Source organism: Colossoma macropomum, unplaced genomic scaffold, assembly GCF_904425465.1.
Source record: "Colossoma macropomum unplaced genomic scaffold, Colossoma_macropomum, whole genome shotgun sequence".
NCBI classification, from domain to species: domain Eukaryota; kingdom Metazoa; phylum Chordata; class Actinopteri; order Characiformes; family Serrasalmidae; genus Colossoma; species Colossoma macropomum.
Genome location: NW_023494791.1, coordinates 11,125,817 through 11,144,401, shown reverse-complemented (window position 1 = coordinate 11,144,401; position 18,585 = coordinate 11,125,817). Strand labels below are relative to the sequence as shown.

At 39.7% G+C, this 18,585-nt stretch overlaps 1 protein-coding gene across 1 annotated transcript in view; it reads right to left on the bottom strand.

Moving 5' to 3' along the window:
* Positions 1-806: 806 nt before the first annotated feature.
* lrpprc (leucine-rich pentatricopeptide repeat containing) overlaps positions 807-18,585 on the bottom strand; it is a 68,594-nt gene continuing 50,815 nt past the window's right edge. The window contains exons 29-38 of the mRNA XM_036573838.1: positions 18,405-18,549; positions 17,141-17,267; positions 13,554-13,642; positions 13,202-13,406; positions 11,393-11,523; positions 10,515-10,630; positions 7,348-7,422; positions 5,068-5,152; positions 3,602-3,744; positions 807-1,042 (exon numbers count right to left, since the gene is read on the bottom strand). Coding sequence (XP_036429731.1) covers positions 977-1,042; positions 3,602-3,744; positions 5,068-5,152; positions 7,348-7,422; positions 10,515-10,630; positions 11,393-11,523; positions 13,202-13,406; positions 13,554-13,642; positions 17,141-17,267; positions 18,405-18,549 — 1,182 coding nt within the window. The 3' untranslated portion in view covers positions 807-976. The remainder of the gene's footprint in view (positions 1,043-3,601; positions 3,745-5,067; positions 5,153-7,347; positions 7,423-10,514; positions 10,631-11,392; positions 11,524-13,201; positions 13,407-13,553; positions 13,643-17,140; positions 17,268-18,404; positions 18,550-18,585) is intronic.

Here is an 18,585-nt window from a genome sequence, read left to right as displayed (position 1 = left end):
TAACTCCACACACCCCGTCTCGTCTCCAGGCTTTTTATTTTATTGTTCTGTTTTAAAACATTTGGATATGAAAAGGTACAAATATGTACTTTTCACCTGGAAAAACCTACTTAAGGTGCACAATTGGACCCTAAAACCACTGTTGTTCCTTTGAGGGAACGTTTACATTGTTTGTACCTTGATGAACGAAAAACCTGCATAGTACCTTTACTTCTAACGGTGCAGGTGTGCTCTCTGTGGAGGACGTGTACTTATTTTCACTTAAAAAATCAGCGCATCATTTTATCAGGAGTGCTCTTGCATATAACTATGTACAACACAGGATTAGTACCTAGGATAGGATTGGTTAAATATTAGTTATTACTGAATATATGGGTGCTACTGGGTAAAAATTTATGTGGTGTCCTCATAGTGTTGGAGACAAATGACAGTGATTAAGCCACGCCCACAAAAACTGTACCTTTCAGGGTAATAATGCTGTCATTGGGTTGATGCCTTTAGTTAGGGAACATAATTGCCCCATATTCCACTTAAGTATTTAAAGCTGCATTGGCTCCATTGACCCTGTTTTGACTCTAGACTTTAGTTTTTCTACCTAAAAAAGTTAGGAAAATGTATAAAGGTCACTTTCCCCTGGGAAATGAATGCTATGTGCCTTTAAAACTTTAGGTCCATGCTGTAATTTTGTACATTTACAGTGTTGGTAACCTCCCTTTCTTCTGACAATGGAATCCTGATAGCATTAGCATATACCATGATCTCTTAGAAAATACAGACAGGAAAGAGCAGAAACACAAACCACAAAGTGAATGTTTGACACGTTTATTAACATAAATACTTCTGTACATGGCATCGTTTCATGTTATCTTCCACAGAATTATAAGCAGGAGTTAAACAAGTTTAATCAACTTCACAGCATTACACAAGATCTGAGCAGACATAAAAAAAAAGAAGAGATAAGAATGGAGGGAGGTTTCTAGTTATCTGCAGTACTGGGGGTCTTGGATTCCTTAAGTTTCTGTGCGTAGAACCTGAATGTCTCCTGAGAGGAAGAGGAAAGAGGTCCATGGATTAGCCAATTAAATTAAAGAGAGAAAAAAAGCCCATAAATCTACACTGCAGCCACGGCGAGTTAGCACTGAAGTTCAAACACTTGACAAAACACTGTACCCCGCCACTCTAAAAAGGAGTCTGAGGTAATGCCGTGTTAGGAAAGTCCTAATATGCATGATTATGTTTACCATCTAAATCTCCTTTGGAGCAATCTATTAACAGGCCCACAGCCCAGCCAATCCTCCTCTCTGGTTTCATCTCAGCACAGATTAAATGCACAAACACATTTACACTCTACCCTCCCTAAAGTCCTGCTAATTAAGCGGCGGCCGCCTCTAAAAGCCAGGCCTCTTCTGTTTTTTTTCCGAAGGTGAGCGCTTTCAGAAGATTACTGTTGCTCCGACATTGTATATTCCCCTATTAACAGCGTAATTAAAGTCGATAAATAGCTGTAGCTGTGTCGGGGAAACGGGGCCAGATGTGAACAGCACCTCAAATCTGGCCTTATCGGCGCTCTCAGGAGACGCTTTGTTCTCGGGTATTAGCGGCTGCCTCGGGACGGGGGAAAAAAGGGGAAAGGAGGGAAAGAGAGAGGGAAGGACTGAGTGAGGAAAGGAGGGAGAGGAGGAGAGAGAGAGGGGAGCACTACCTGAGATTGCTTTGTGCAAACTTAAAAGGTGAAGTGAGAGCGTAGGGGTGGGTGGGGTGGTGGAGGGAGCTTGACAGGCTCTTGCTTTAACATTGCTCTAAAACACAGCAACAGCGTTCTGACAGGCTGTAAATAATACAAAGGGGAGAGAGGAGGGTGAGGAAGTTCTTACAGTAGTATAAGGGCTGAAAGGGGGCGATAGGGTAAGTTGTAGGTGACTGTTCAAGTGAGACTGTGGTTACCTTGGGCAAGGGGAAAAAGTCCTGATTTCCAGGTAATAAAATCTGCCCTGCCTAACAAGAATTAACTTTTTCCTTTTGGGCTGGCCATGCTGTTCAAAGGGAGAGGGATACTGGCACTGGGCAATCACCACACAGACGAGAAACTAACCATTGTAAGTTCTGGAAATTTTCCATGAGATAAAATACTCAATATGAACTATCAGTTTATGAAGTGTCTTGTTTGTGTCTTCATTTTACTGCACTCTACGTCTCACAGCTCCTGGATGTAAATCACTGTGTTGTCACTCGTAGGGCTGTTTATCAAAAGTCAATACTTTTGTGACACCAACTGAATCATTACTCAACACTACAGAGTACTGAAGAATTGCCACTGCTTACCAGATTTTAATCCCAAGTGGTTGGTCAAGCATTTGTAAACCAATGAGCATGCTTATTCGAAAATAATACATTCTGTACGCATGTTATTAATGTCAGCACTTGATTAGTCTGTAATGTGTCAATCTGGTGAGTTTCTGGCTTTAGCCACACCCACTTTCAGTTTATAATATAAAAGACGGTATCATTATCAAAGTTTCAGTATTGGTATATATACTGAAAAGTTTTTAATGATACCCAGTGCTGGGAACTTGCAGCCTGGTCCTATCGCCTTAGCAGAACCAACAGCATTGAAATATCACACTTTTTAACCCTTCAACTTTAAAAAGTCGCACAAATAATTTGCGTATGTATAACTGTATACAAAAGTTGAAATATCCCTGGCCAAATTACATGATGTTCTAAATGGAAAAATCCCATACAGGGAACAAACTTAAATCTGGCATTTTCTGATAGTTTTAGTGCAGATTCTCCACTTATTTGCCAAGTTACACACACTGGAATTATTTTTTATCACCCAATATGTTAAATTATAATTATAATAATTGTGCATTAAAATGTGCAGAAGTGCTCCCTGTAGAAGATGAATCAACTTATTTTCACTTATAAAACTGACAAAACATGTAATTTCAGCAGAGGCACTCTAACGTATGCATGTGTATGTGGTGGGGGTAATTGTGCATGCTGTTAAATGAAGCAAATTCAATTGTTAAGCACCTGAAAAACAAAATTTCAGTATATCCCTTCAGCAAAATGCAACAGAGACAGCTCAAATACCTAAAATGTTCTCCAACACTGATTTTTGTGAATGTAATCAACTATGAAATGCATACTTCTGAATATGAAAGAAGAACATCTTAAAGTAAGTGGTAGCGCTGTGATAGGTGACAATGACGAGTCTCAGTCACAGTGAAACAGCACTGACTCCAGATGTCTTGGCTGAACTCAACATGGCTTGTCATTACTGGTAAACAGTCTTCTTAAATTATAACCACAATTATAACCACACAAACCTAACGTTAAAATATTGATACCGTCTGTCACTCTAACACTAACATTAAGACAAATTACAAGGCCGACAGAAGGTTTAAAGCAGGCAATAAGCCAGGTAAATATACTCTGTGAGCATAAGCATCCTCCTGATTGGGAGTTAGTTTGTATTGTATTGTACTGAAGAATATATATTCAGTATATTCTGCATGCATGATTAATGCACACAGAACGTTACAGAAGTAAAATAACTCAGTGTTATAAAATAAGCTGAGCAGTGTGCAATATTTACCGGGGGCTCTTCAAAGGGAACAGTTTCTCCAGCATCCTTGTAAAGCGACGCCAGTCTCTTCAGAGACAACTCATCTACCTGCAGCCTCTCAGCCTGCATCTGCTCATACAGAGCCTTCGCCGAGGAAAGGTCCTTATCCAGAGCTGAGAGAGAGAGAGAGAGAGATAGAGAGAGAGAGATAGAGAGAGAGAGAAGATCAGAGAGAGAGACAGAGACAAATGAAAAAAGATAAAGAATGAAAAAAGTTAAAAAAGAAAGAAAGGATAAGAAAAAGGAATGAAACAAAGAAAGAAAATGAGAAGAGAAAGAGAAGAGCAGACAGAGACAGAAAGGAAAGAGATAAATGAAAGAGAGAATGAGAGAGAAAGAGGGGTGAGAGAAAGAAAGAGGGAAAGAGATAAAGAATAAACAGAAAGAGGGAAAGAAAGAAAAGAAAAAGAAATACAGAGAAAGAAAGAGGGGGAGAGAATGAGAGAGAAGAAAAAGGAATGAAACAAAGAAAGAAAATGAGAAGACAAAGAGGAGAGCAGACAGAGAGACAGACAGAAAGGAGAGAGAGATAAATGAAAGAAAAAATGAGAAATAAATACAGAGATCAAGAAAGAAAGGGAGAGAGAGAAAGAAATAAAGAATAAAGAGAAAAAGAGAAAAGAAAAAGAAGACAAAGAGGAGACAGAAAGAGATATATGTAAGAAAAGGAAAGAGAAATGAAAGAGAATGAAAAGAAAGACAAAGAAGGAAGAAAAGAGAAAGAATGGCATCAGAAATTCATTGAGTCAGTGCTCGGTATTGGTATATGCTGTATACATTTAAGTTGCAGGATGGAAGGATACAGAGAGAAAACTAACATTTGGAGCAGAGCTAGAAAAAAGTTAAATAAATAAATAAATAAATAAATAAAATGACCAAGAACCAAAAGCGGATGAGCTACACAGGAAGAGTTTTCAGACTACAGCGCAGTGTTAAATATCTCATCATTCATTCTGCTCTGCTCTTGACCAGTGGGCAGGTGCCACAGGCCTCATTAAATAGTCATGCGCTACAGCAGTGCGAATTGGCCAGGGAAGAGTTCTGTAAGTACTTTAACATGTCAGAGCTCTCACGCCAGGTTGGCTAAAGCAGGCCCTCATTAGGGAACACATGTTTTTATTAGCAAACGCAGCTCCTGGGTGCCTGCAAGCACGCCCCGCTTGTTGCATTTTTAATTGGCCGGGTAATAACTGCTTAGCCACAGGCCAGTGAGCCGAGCGCCGCTCAAACGAGCGGGAATCGAGGACGGGTTGACGAGCCGAGTGCCACATCTCTGAACCATGGACACTGATCTGAATTTATTAGCTCAAAAGTGGCACTCGGATGGCATGTGGGTGCCCAAACAACAAAACTTTAAAAAGACCAGTCATAAAGGAGATTAAGATGGAGCTGCGTAGGACTGATCAACAGTTCACTGAAACACACAGCATTCTTACCATAGCACTTCATCAAGTAAGCACAGACTGTCTCCTTCTCAGCGAATTCTGGAATCAACTCTATCAGAGTCTTTATCTTGGCCACCTAAAAAATGAAAGCACACAGAGGTTAAGTGAAAAGGAAAGAACAGGTTAAGAGGGAAAAAGCAGTCATGACTAGACATGTGCCAACATTCAATAATAAGGTACATCACGATAATCAACACACGCTATTAAAGTGGGCACTTTAAAATACCGTCACTGCATTTTAGTCAAACAAGCTGCTGTTTTTTTGTAAATACGCAAAGCAGTTCTGGATTTGCAAGGTCCCACTTCACTGCCGCACTGCTTTTTGTTCTTTTTTTTATAAACAAGGACATGGGAAAAGGATTTATGAGTAGTAGCGATGATGAATTTAGTATTTTTCCTTCAAACATTGCAACTAAAAGGCCCACGGGCTGCGTACAAACATTCTACAAAAAGAGCTGGTCATGAACAGACAAACGGATACGGCTAAATAAACAAAATGGCTATGAACATTTGCTGTGTTGTACCTTGTTAATCAGTCAATCCCAGCCTTTTAGTCATATGCAAAACTACCCCTGGACAAAATACACCTTGTTAATTTTACAAGTGAAAAAAATGAACTCATCGTTTACAGGGAACTTTAATATGACCTTTAATATGACCTCAGGCATTGTCTTTTCTTTAACCTCTGCATTTTTATAGTCAGCGTGTTGCTAGTCATGTATGTTTTTACGTTATGCCTGTTTATGCTGTTCTGCCACCATTTCTTTGGACTGCAACCTTGACAACTGAGCTCTGAACTAGCGCATGCAGTAATTTGAGCTAGCCCTATTAAAAGTATATGCAGTATCACAGGCCAATCAGTTTTAGACTTGATGTGAAAGATGATTTTAATATGTGTGTTTACTTTTAAAACTTTACATGGCGTTCTCAGTGTGAATAGGCCATTACTGGTTTGAGGACCTCCACAGCACGGTGAAGTTTGCAGTGCTATTCTTTCCTCTAGCCTGTGTCTGATTCATGAAACCTTTGTATGACGTGGAAACGAGCAGAGACTTAAGCACAAATGATGAATCTGCTTCAGTGTGTGAAACCAAGCGCCAGCCTAACGGCACCTTATTTACATATCATTAACACGAAGCACACTGAAATCATGCATGTTTCGGTAGGAGCCAATAAAATAACAGTATTCAGTGGCTCGTGAGTGCACCGCTTCCCCTACTGACCAAACTTAACAGTCTTAAAATTGTGATGGAAATAATAAAATGTGAAATAAATATAACGTCTTTGCTTCTCAAGGCAGGTGACGTGATTGTGTAGTTGTATTATTTTTTTTCTTTTCATTTAAACATTCTATTGTTGGAGTGTATGAGTGTGTATGAGATGTTCTGCACTAGTTGTGTTTTGTATTGTTTCTTTTTTTAGGTGATATCAGTAGAGTGAAACAAAAGCACAGTGAAATATGTCTTTAAATCGAACATGGAATGGTTGCAGCCTTTGCTGTACATGTAAAATAAGTACATTCACTTCTGTACTGGACTGCCACATGCACAAATTATTAGTATTACTGTTATTTTCTATTTTTATTCTTATCATTGGTGTCATAGATGATAGCAATAATAGTTTTGGTTAATTAATAGCAAAGCAAGCTCATAAAAGCAACAATCTTGATCTTACAGATGAAACTGATGAATAACAAAACTGCCTGTGAAATCTGCATGCCCTCATTTTACAGTCATATATGACCGTATGTAACTGATGAATAAGGGCCAGTGTGCTAGCTAGAGTACCAAAGCTCTACTTCCCAGTCTGAAGAAAAGAACTAGGAAAAACTGAAGATATGATGTCCAAATGCACAGGATTCCAGAAAGGAATGAAGATGCCATTATATGTCATTATACAAAGTGCCATCAGGGAAGTTCCCCAAAATGTATTACCACCAACGTTATTACTATCACTACATGTACGTACATGTATTAAATTATTAATGTACTGTTTGTTTTTCTTAATGCAAAATTATGATACCATAAACAATGATAAAACGTTAAGTAAATCAACGTGATCATTTTTGTCAGCACATGCCTAATCATGATGCCAAGCAGCACTTTTGGTTGCTCATAAATTTAGATGGTAATACTGTACATTCTATCAAAGACGCAGCCAGGGTTCTGTTTTGAGTATTTTGTGAACATCAGTTTCACTCTATGAGCTGAAAGCTTAGACTTCAGGCAAAATGAGAGACAGGATTGAAAAGCTGATAAGGATGTACTGTACCTGTCCTGACTTCTGGGAGATCTTGGTCATGTAGGACATCATTGCATCCTTCTGTTCAACAACTGCTGCACAGCGCTAAAGCAAGAAAAGAAAACCCTTAAAACTCTTGCACACTGAATTAGTAAGAAAAGACCACCAGGTAGAGCTATGTGAGTGCACACACATGTAAAAATGCACAGAGAGGCATGTACATGTAGAGTGTGTGTCTGTGCGTGTACTGAAAGAGCTGCTGAATGGTATCCATCCTCTTCTGTATCTCTTGGCACTCAAAGCAGTGCCTCTACAGTTGAAGGTTAATTACACAGCTAATAGGGAGTCAGGGGGATAACCACTTATTTCTTTATGAAAATTAAAATGTACAGCACCAGCCCAATTTGAAGTATAATTATCTACACTTAGTCATATAAAGGCTTTGATTTGAATCTGTATGCCCGCAACACTTTCAGGCACCAGTGTATAATTTTCACACTCTTTCATTAGCTTAATACGCTACAGGTGAAAAGCGCTGCTAAGAACTGATCTCAGATCAGCTGCTCGCTACTTTCACCGAACACAGATTAGTATTCAAGGCCAGTAAACTTTACAATGCACAGAAAGTATGCTATATGGCCTAAAGTATGTGGACATCCAAACATCACTCTTCTGGGAAGGCTTACCACTAGATTTAGGAACATTGCTGTGAAGATTCACTTCCCTTCAGCCCCAACAGCATTAGTAAGGTCAGCAATGATGCTGGATAAGAGTTGGCTAACAGTCAGCAGTTCAGTTCATCCCAATAGTGTTAGATGAGGTTAAGGTCAGGGCTCTTTGACAGCCATTCAAATTCATCCACACCAAGCTCTACTGTTGTTGCCACAAATTTGGAAGCACACAATTCTTTAGAATGTCACTGTATGCTGTAGCATTAAGGTTTTCATTCAATTTATAGGGCTCAAACCATAAAAAAAACAGCCCCAGGCCACTATTCCTCCATTATTCCAGGCTTCAAGCCTGAATAATTTCTCCAGAAAATCTATTTCCTCTGTTCAAGAGTCCAATAGCGGTGTTCTCTCGGCACTCTAGCTGACACATGGCACTGCACAAGGTGATCTTAGGCTTGTCTGTGGCTTTTACCAGTTAATTACCATTTGATTAACAGAACTTACAGCTGACTATAGCAGCTCTAACTGGATGGAAATTTGATGAACTGACTGCATGTGACTGTACGGATGCATGTTCGATTGTATGCAATTGGCGTGACACATATTTCTGGCCATGAAGGTAATGTAAGTAAACAGGACAAAATATAGAGGCAGAAATCTGTGTATATTTAAACGACAAACAGGAGTGCTTCAGTCAATGTTGACTTAAGTGACTAACATCAGATGATAGTCTACATGTCAATTTTGCTAATTTAATAACCAGTGAATTCCCAGAAAGAAAGAAAGGATCCAGTGCACTATCAACATTATGTTACCCAGTGTCACACAGCTTCCTAATAAAGACAAGTTGTCAAGTGTGAGCAGCGTTGCAAATTCTGAATGTAAACAAGCATTGGACTGTTATCTAGGTTTTCAGATAAGCAGCTAGAAATTGTAGTGTTTGGCATTAATCTCTTTCCAGCTTTCAGCAAGGCTTTGTCACTCAGGTTGTCGACCCCATTTAGATAAGCAGTCCTATCTGATTTTCTTGTGTGGATTCAGCATGCATTTTTACATGAAGCCTCTTCAGTTCGACAGATGCGAGTAAAAAGGGTATACAACTCCAAGTTTCTTCATACTAAATACACTCAGGAAGGTATGTCCCCAGTAACAACACCATCAGATACGGTCGCAATTATGTACTACACATCAACAACTTTCTATAACCATTTCTGTCAGATAAAAACTGTGTGGAGGAAAAAGCTGTCTGTGTGTGTGTGTGTGTGTGTGTGTGTGTGTGTGTGGTCTTGTATAAGTGAGACTGTGATGCTTTTTTAAAACTGCTGTGCTGCCCCGAGCTCTCTCTGGGTTCAGTGGCAATGAGGTCGCGTTACAAGCCAGTCGTGAAGGATGTGTGTTTCGCCGGCTGCCGCTGAATTAAAAAGCCAAGAGGCCTGGGAGGCTTTTAACAGGCTTGTGTATTAAAATGGACCAGAGTCAGCTCAGCGCCTGAATGCCTTTAGTACAATCAGAGCAATTAAAACACCAGCCAAGCGCTATGCTGCTCTCAGGGGAGGAGCTCCACTTTAGGACTGATTTAAGATCAGCCTGTGGTTCATACATACAAGACGATAGGACCTCTGTAGGCTTAAATGGCTGATCCGAGGCCTGTCCTAAACTTACATTTTCAGGGACATTTAGAACTCCCTCTGTGGGACGTTCTCAGGATTCTAGCCCGCCATGTCTGAAGCTCTCCTGGTATATTCTCATCTCCAAAGGCTTGCTTTCACGACCTGGTTTGAGCTGCTGCTTAATTCAGCTATTTTACAAGACTTTTTACTCAACTTGTTAGGGGGCTTTTTGGGAGATGCCTGGCTTCCTTAAAGAAAAGAATATATAATGTGCATAGTAAAAGCAGAATATCTAATGTGGGACTCAGTAAGAGCACTGAAAGGGCAGGAGATCATCAGAGCGGAACTTAAAGCTAGCAAAACCGGCTTGAGCATGAGTACAGCAACATATTCAGCATCCCCCACTCATCAAAGAACAGTACCAAAGCGATGGAGGGTTCATTTTTGTAAACATGATATACGATGAGAGTGTGAACAAACTTTTTAAAGTATAAAGAACCACTACATCGCTGTTGTCAAACCTCATATCTGCATTTTTTTTGCTTTTCAGTTTTTGATATAATTTGAAAATGCCAAATTAAATTAAAAGTGAATTATGTTTTTCCTTCTCCTGTAAAGTTACCATTTTGGAGATACATGGTTTTCTTCCAACAGCAATGATATAATAAAGTTCTATACAAAAATAAAATTAGAAGACTCCTAAATGGTTTTTGGTTTGGAGTTCAAGGAAAAATGTTCGACTGGTGTATGGCCTTTATATTACTTGGAAGTTCTTTAAACTTTATGAAGGATCTTTATTCTGGCACCTCTCATCCACTGAAATGTTCTGTAGTGAAACAAAATGGCACTGCTCAGAATCCTTTGGACTGTCAGTAAGGTCAGAGAATGTGCTGTAGCTGTGGAGGATTGAAGTTACCTGCAGCAGGAACTTTGCCTCCTCTGTCCTGCCCGTGTCCAGGTACTGCAGGAATAGGTCAGTGGCAGCCCTATATGAGGCAAAATGATTACACAGCCGCTCAGCCATGGCACTCACTGAGAGAGAGAGAGAGAGAGAGAGAGAGAGAGAGAGAGAGAGAGAGAGAGAGAGTGTCATGGTTAGAAATGTATGGCATCCATAGTGCTTGAACATATTGCTTAAAATTACTAAAGGGCCCTTTTTTATTTTATTTTAGTTTTTCCCCTTATGTGGTTTTATATACCAAAAACAGTTGCAAAATGTTAAACACTTTTATGAAACAATAATAAAATGAGGAAAATTCACTTTTCCATAACATGGTTCCTTTAAACATTGGTTTCACCATTACACTTGTATAATGCAGATATTTAGTCCCAATATGAAAGATCTATTACTTCAATGGTCAATGGTCTAGACAATGTTGTACATAGTATGCACAAACATACACACCAGACATAATGTTTATTTTTAAAGTACATCTTCTAACTCATCACCTATTGTCCATATTACGCTTAACATAATCAAAAATACCTGTATTAGCCCTGGGCACAAAAGAAGTATGTTTTACTACCACAATCCCAGAATGTTTATATGGCTGAAACCTTAGGTATGGACACAAACACGGGTAACTTGATGACTGTTTGTTTCACAGATAAAAACAAACGTGAGATCATGGGAAAGTAGCAAGACTTGGAGCACATATGCTATCATAACCATTAATACTGTACTACTGTGAACAGCAGTAAAATTGAAAGATAAGTAAAGAGCCAAGTTGGTCTTTTAGCTGTCTGCTTTCAAGGTTCACAAATTAAAGGGCTCTCCAGGGCTTTAGGTCTTACATTTATCAAGGGCACCCTCGTTGTTTGCTTCTAGAACTTTACGGAAGACAAAGGAAATGTTTTTCTGTGGACTATCTGAGCCCTGGGTGTACACAGACTCCAGTCCCTCCACTGCACTCTGAATGTCACCACTGTGAGAGAGAAAGAAAGAAAGACATCATTTAAGAGTCATGGTAGAACGGATAAGTTGACCTAAATACAAACAAAGCCTAGAACAAAGTTGCTATTCATCATTCACTTCAATAACATATGTATATGTACATGAGTGGAAAAGACATGTAGCAGCAATATAAAACAATCAGCAGTTCACTTCTGAGTAGAGCAAAGAGAGGGTAACCTCACCCCTTGAATAATAAGGGCATAAAACTTTCATTGGCCATATTAATATTCACAGTTGTGGGCAGGCCAGTTCCAGATTGTCACTGTGTTCTGTTTTGCGCTGTGAGGAGCGGGACAGCAGAGGACAGCAGAAAAGCAAAGCGCTCGCTCATGGCTCAATGGGCACATTGCCCTGCTCTCATACCCTCCCCATTCTTGTCAGGGTGAACTCTGACCCTCGCCTGGGCCTAAACCACACTGACACGTGCAGCCAGCGCGGCTGAGCCAAACTGACTGGTTAAGAGGCGAGACGGAAGGTTCCGGAAGCTGGGCACCGCATTAGCGCAGGCCACGCTGAATTATTCAGACCGGCCGGTTGCAGCGATCACAGTCGATTGGGGGCTGTAATAATAATGGCCAAAAAAGAAAGGGGAAGGGAAGAAAAGGGAGAGGGGAATGCAGAGGAAGAAAGCTAGCTGGACTAAATGCAGTGCAGGCAGCAGGGGACACGCAGGCCTGTAGGGAGTTAAAAACTAGTGCCTTATTCCACGCAGAGTAATGAACTACACATACTGAAGTGAACTGCAACTAACAATGGTTACTGTAACTATTCAACTATTGCTCAATAGATCAAACAATTACACCTTGTGCCACTTTATTCACAAGAAGTGAAGCAACTGTACTGCAATCTGCATGAATGACCACATCATATGAACATTACTAACATTCCTAAGCACTGCTGATTAAAACTACAATGTTCGTTTTGGGGATTTGAAGGCCTCTCTGATGGAAACATGTAATTGCATGCAACGTGCAGAACATCTCGTAATGTCAGTTGTGCTTCAGACCGCTTCCCCGAGCTCATCTGATGACTGCAAACATGTTGAAAGAGTATTCAAAGAGAACCAAGTCAAAACTTGGTGAGGGACGTTTCTTCTGAAGATGCAAGTGAATTATCTACTATTGTCAGCATAGCTTCATCAGTATAATGTTGATTTTGCAATTGAGATCCAAACACCAAGCTGAAGCTTCTATTTGAGTCATATGACACGGTCCGAAGAATTCCCACAAAAAACGACCCGAAATCTCCTAAATTAATAATTTAAGACTTTACAAACATATTTTAGCATGTTATTTTTTCCCTTGTCTCAGTAGTGCTACTTTTCAACTTTAACAAAAAAAATCTTACATAGTGCTGCTTTAAATTATGCGTCAGCCTTCCCTTTAACTTACGTTACTCATGTCAATCAACTTTGTTGACCAACTGTTGCAGCCCTATTAAAGACATGAAAACTAATTTACAAAAATATGAATTCCAGGATCTTTCATAGCATTTTATAGGACGCACAGGATTTGAGTGGAATTTCTTATTTTACTTCCCCGCAAAGTTTGCAAAGCAGAAGTTTCAAAATTCATGCCGGTCAGATTTTTAACGTTAGTCACCAGACACCAACCACCATGTCAAACTAAGAGCAGAGAACAGAAGCTCACTTTTTAATGTGGGCCAGGGCAGTGTTGTTCACAAACAGCATGCTGGACAGGTTGATGGACGGGCCTAATGTCTTGACCAAGTTCTCCACCTCCTGAATGCCCTGTACATCTCCACGACTACCCAGGCCCTGGACCAAGCGGGTGATGGCCAGCTGCGAGGGTACCTGGTCAGCCTGAAGCATTCCCTTCAGACTAACCAAAGCATCTAGGTGTGGAAATGAGAAGAGGGAAACCAACCGTATGTTCAGTCTATTCTGCTTGCCTTTCTGTATCAAATAATTACAGCGAATGTCATTGTTATTACTTACAAAACTGTTTAGTTTATGGCTAATCGTACAAAACTTGGACTCACCTTTAAGGTTTCCATGCTTCACTTGTGTAATAATATGGAGGTTGCTGGCCAGGTCACTCAACTGGAATCCTGAAACATGTTTGGAAGCGCTGTAGGTAAGAGGGGAAAGGATGTAGATATATTAGCTGATATGAAGGTCCTGCAGATTTTGTGGCAAAACTATTGCCCATAAAGTGCCAGTATTTACTGGCTTGTCGCAGTTGAACACAAAATTTCATAAAGGGAAAAAAAAACAAACAAACAAAAACAATATAAAAGTAGAGATGCGCAGTCAGCAGATTTTACAAACATGCAACCAGCAACAGGCCAAATTTATTGCTTTTATTCTGGCCAATGTGTTGCAATTTTATGACATAAATAACGTGAATCAGGTACCTGCACTCACACTGTATTTGAATGCTGTTCCTACCCTGATGCCAAAAAGTCGTAGTATAATTAGGCATAACTTTTAATGCAGCACTTCGTTAAATTTGGTGTTTTTTTTTTAAATAGGCAACAATTTTTTTTATTTATGAATTTAAAATGCCACTTTAGCTAAAGAGCATTTGAAGAGCAAATGAAGTCATGTTGCAAATTTGGCTAATAAAAAGCACTGGAAATGTGGAAAAGTGCAGTCAGATTGTGTGTCGGGTTTAAAAAATAAACAAACACAATCCAAACAGCTTTCGGCCCAAATTTGCCTGTAATGAAACTGAAATCTGCTGAAAATTCATGTCTGGTGCATCCAAAAAATATTCAAACTTGATAATCACACTCCATATTCTAAAGCTGACGATCATTTCAGTCTGTTTAAGCAAAACTAGTGGAGTTTATCACATTTAATTATTGATGAATATAATCCATTATTGTACTGTTTAGCTCCTTAAAAGCGGTTTTATAGTAAATATTCATAATGGTTAGCCCCTAGTTATTAAGGCTTACCAGTTGGCCGAAAAACAATGAAAAACATGGTACCAGCTATATGTGCAGTGCTATGAGCAATTTGTAGGGAAAGAATTACCAGTGAAGTCAGATAATGAGTACAAATAAGACATGAGCATGAGAGGCTGAGTGTGTGCGCACATGTGCAAATCCCTGTCCTGGATCCCCTCGCTTCTTCCAGGTTTTGGCCTTTTATTTTTTTTCAACCCTCACTTGCTAAAACCTCAATCAAACTGTCCCCCCCACCCCCATCCCCTCTCTTTTTTTATTACGCTTGCTGGCCAGATTAGTCCTGCTGCCCAATTGAGCAACCGCCGCCGCTCCTTATCGCCACGGCGAAGGGCCTAGAGCAGGCTGCCCAGCAGATTGCCGCCGTAGCTGGGGTCAGACTACTTCTTATCGAGCCTGGGAAAATCCCTCTGTCCCTCTCCTCCCCTCCTCATCCGTCCCTCCAAGCAGCATGCAATCCCTCTCTCCGCCGCTCTATTCCCAATCCTCTTAATCTGCCCGCTAAGTCCTCCACTGCTCAGCCCTCAACACCCCTCCCCACCCACCCCAACATCTGCCAAAAGGCCATCGAAGTCACACTCTCTCTACCTCACACGCAGACACAATGGTTATCAGCACACTGGAGTGTTATGATTAAGCTGAGTGCAAGCAGGGTCTTATGCACTCCTCAATGGCTCGGTTTGAAAAGACTTCAGATGCTCTTCCGAATGGGGAACGATGGTCAGGCATTAAGCCTTCTCGCTTTTCTTTGTCTTTGTGCAAGCGGGTCAGTGTGTTTGGTCTACAGGCTTTAAGTGATGTCAAAAAAGACAGATCTTTTCTAAGACAAACAATAGAGGTTTATCATATTTGTGGCCAATGTATTATTTGCCAATGAAATGGAGAATTGAACTATGAATGGTTTAACATTCCTGTTATCCACAGCTAACACTACACTTCCACAACTCCTGCTATCAAAAATGTCCATCTTTTGCCACAAATGTAAAAATGTGCTGAAGGAAAGAATGTATATGTTTTAATGTAGGTGTTTAAAATAGCCACTAGCTTGGCTGAGATACAGTGATAAAGTTTGTGTACCTTTGTTCATTTAGCTCCTAGCTATGCTCAAATGTTGTCTGCATAACCTTTATTTCATCATTTCTAAGCAGAAACGCATGTTTATTCTGATCTAATGGTGATTTTTTTGCTCGTTATCCACTAAATAAAACACAGAAACGAGCACTGAAAATCTCAGGTTTGCAGTTCAAGGTTCAATACTTCATTTAAAACTGGCTCCAGGAGTGCTCAAGGAGAAAGAGAATAAGTTTTAGGATACCACTCGAGTGCATCTCAAACATCTAAGAAACTTTTCCTTAGAGAGTTTTTTGGCTGTTGGAGAACATGTGAAAGACTAGATTAGGGGTACCACTTTAGAATAAGACCACCCTTATAGAGAGATTATGAATGGTTTAAAAATAGGTTATTAAATGGTTATTAATCAGTTCACACACACCTTAAAAGTAATTAATAAGCAGTTACAACACACAAATAAAAAGGGAAATGGTGACTTGTTTGTCTAAACAGTAAACACATTCATCTATGCTGTAAAAGCTCAGATGTTGCTGGTTACTGATCTTTGTCTTTTTCATCAGTCAGTGTTAAACCTGTCAGCTCTATCTCATTCATGCTCATCAAATATAACAACTCACTTTTGCCCTTCTTATTAATGTGTTAATCAAGGTGTTTGTTAATTAAGGTGTTTGTGAACTAATTAAAAACCATTAAAACTCATTTCAAACCAAGGGTACTTTTATTTTAAAGTGCTACCAGAATAGGCTCTGTAGGATGTGCAACATCTTGCAAAAAGAAGCAGTCCTGGACTCTGGTGACCAGCATTAAAATTTCCTAGTTAAAAATCTGGAATCAGTGTCAGCCACAATTATCTGTTATTCTATAATCAGTGCATCCCTAATAAACAATGTATAGCACTAAGAGAAAAGGCTGTGTAGAAATGAAACACAGCAGAGGCTGGAGAAACAGATCTATAACAATTCTTGTTTCATCCAAGTTCATGCAGAGAGAACGAAGGGGGTGACGACTTTTCTTTATGAGAACATATTGAGCACTACAGAGATCTACAGCATTAAACCCTTCGATTCAAAGAGCATCTTGCATAAAGTGCAGAACAATCCCTGCTTCCATTTACACTAATACAACACTAAAGATCTATTACTAATCAGAAGAAGACTGTCATTTCTACGTCTAGCCAAGCTTTTCTGAGAACAAAGAGATTATCTGGCTCCATGGACGACTTAAACTGCTCTCTCTGTGTATGCGAGTGAGAGAGACAGTGAAGAGTGAGATTAGGGGCAACTATTCATTTCAATCACGGAAGATTCCCCAAGAAGGAACACAGCGTACAATAACTAAGACAATGACCCCTAACCTGCGTGTGACAGTGAGAGGCAGTTTAATGTGCATTTGAAAGAGAGAGAAAGAGAGAGACGAAAGTGAGAGAGAAGAAGAGAGGGGGGAGGGCATGACAAAAAGAAAGACAAAAGGGCAGAGCGGGAGTGCAAATCATCTTATCAATGACGCAGCTCTGTACGAAAAATGCATGAGAGCACAAAAAACAGCATGATGGCAAGAAAGACAATGGATGACAGAAGTAGACTCACATGTTTTTGACTGCTAAGGCATCCTCCAGGTTGCCTGAGGCCAGCAGGGCCTTGATGAGCGCATCGTATGAAGCAGGTCCCAAAGCCATGCCCTTCCGGTCCGCCTCCTTCAGAATATTAAAGGCCTCTGTAGGGAGAAGATATGCTGATTAGAGGGAAAAAAGTAGAGGTGCACCATTCCAACTGTTTCTCTCGATACAACTCAGAATACTGTCCAAGTACTGATCTGATATTTTTTCTCTTTACACCTCATACCTTTCCAAAACATGATATCCATTTTAAGAATTATTAGCAATTACGGTTTTTTAAAATGAGGCACACTGGATATGTATTTCATACTCAACCATATTCATCCGATCTATTTTGGGGATAGCGAGTCTAACTGATCACTGTAGACAAATTAACTATCACATAATCTCAATATCACTCACAAAATCTGACAGTTTTAATGTTTTAGCCTACACTGAGTTGAATTAAAAATGTAAAAATCTCTTATTTCTCTCATTCTGGATCTGCTGTGTCATGCTTTGTTAAAAGGGCCTTTTATTTGGACATGCTGCAACACTTTTTAGAGAAACAAAAAGTGCCAACTAAGACTCGTTTCATCTCCTTAAACAAACCTGTAATGTGATCATTCATAATTATTATCTGTATGTAAAGCTTTCAGTCCCATTAATAAAAACAAAGTGAGTGTATATGCAACTGTATCTAAGAAAGTGTATCAGTAGTGCAATGGTCAAGTCTGGTTGATACCTGACCCATTTTTTAAGTCCAGTGGTGCATCTAAATAAATAAATAAATAAATAAACAAACCTTTTGACAAACAGATTTTCTAGGGATACACAATGATGTTATATTCAGTGCCAGCAGACAACACCTTAAAATTGTCTGCCTTGTTTAGATTTGACTGATATTTCAAACTGAATTTTATCATGTTTTAATTCCCATATCCATGCAATCCTAGTATGTCCATGTCATTGAAGATTTTCATCCTAGTATTGCCATGTCATTCACCTGTCTCAGCAAAGAATTAAACACCGAAGGAGCTAAGAACAGGGGTAAGCCCTTCAACATATGCATAACAACACTCACAACAGCCACAGTATGAACCAGATTTTAAGCATAAGAGCAGCAAAATATAGGAAACAGATAAATATCTATTTACACCATTTACAATAATTACTGGAGCCAAAATAAATAGTAAGGAGATTTTCAAGTGGTAGAATCATAAATAAAAATCAGCGCTAACATGTAAAGGTCATACCTTGGACTTTCCCTTTCTTGCTGAGAGTCATCACTCTGAGGTGATACTCAGCAGCAGAAGCCTCTTTTGGAGGGGAAACCCTGGAAGCACTCTCCCCTCTGGCCACCTCAGAACTATCTTTGGCTTCATGTTGCTCATACCACACCTGCACACACAGAGGACATACACCTGTTACACTGAA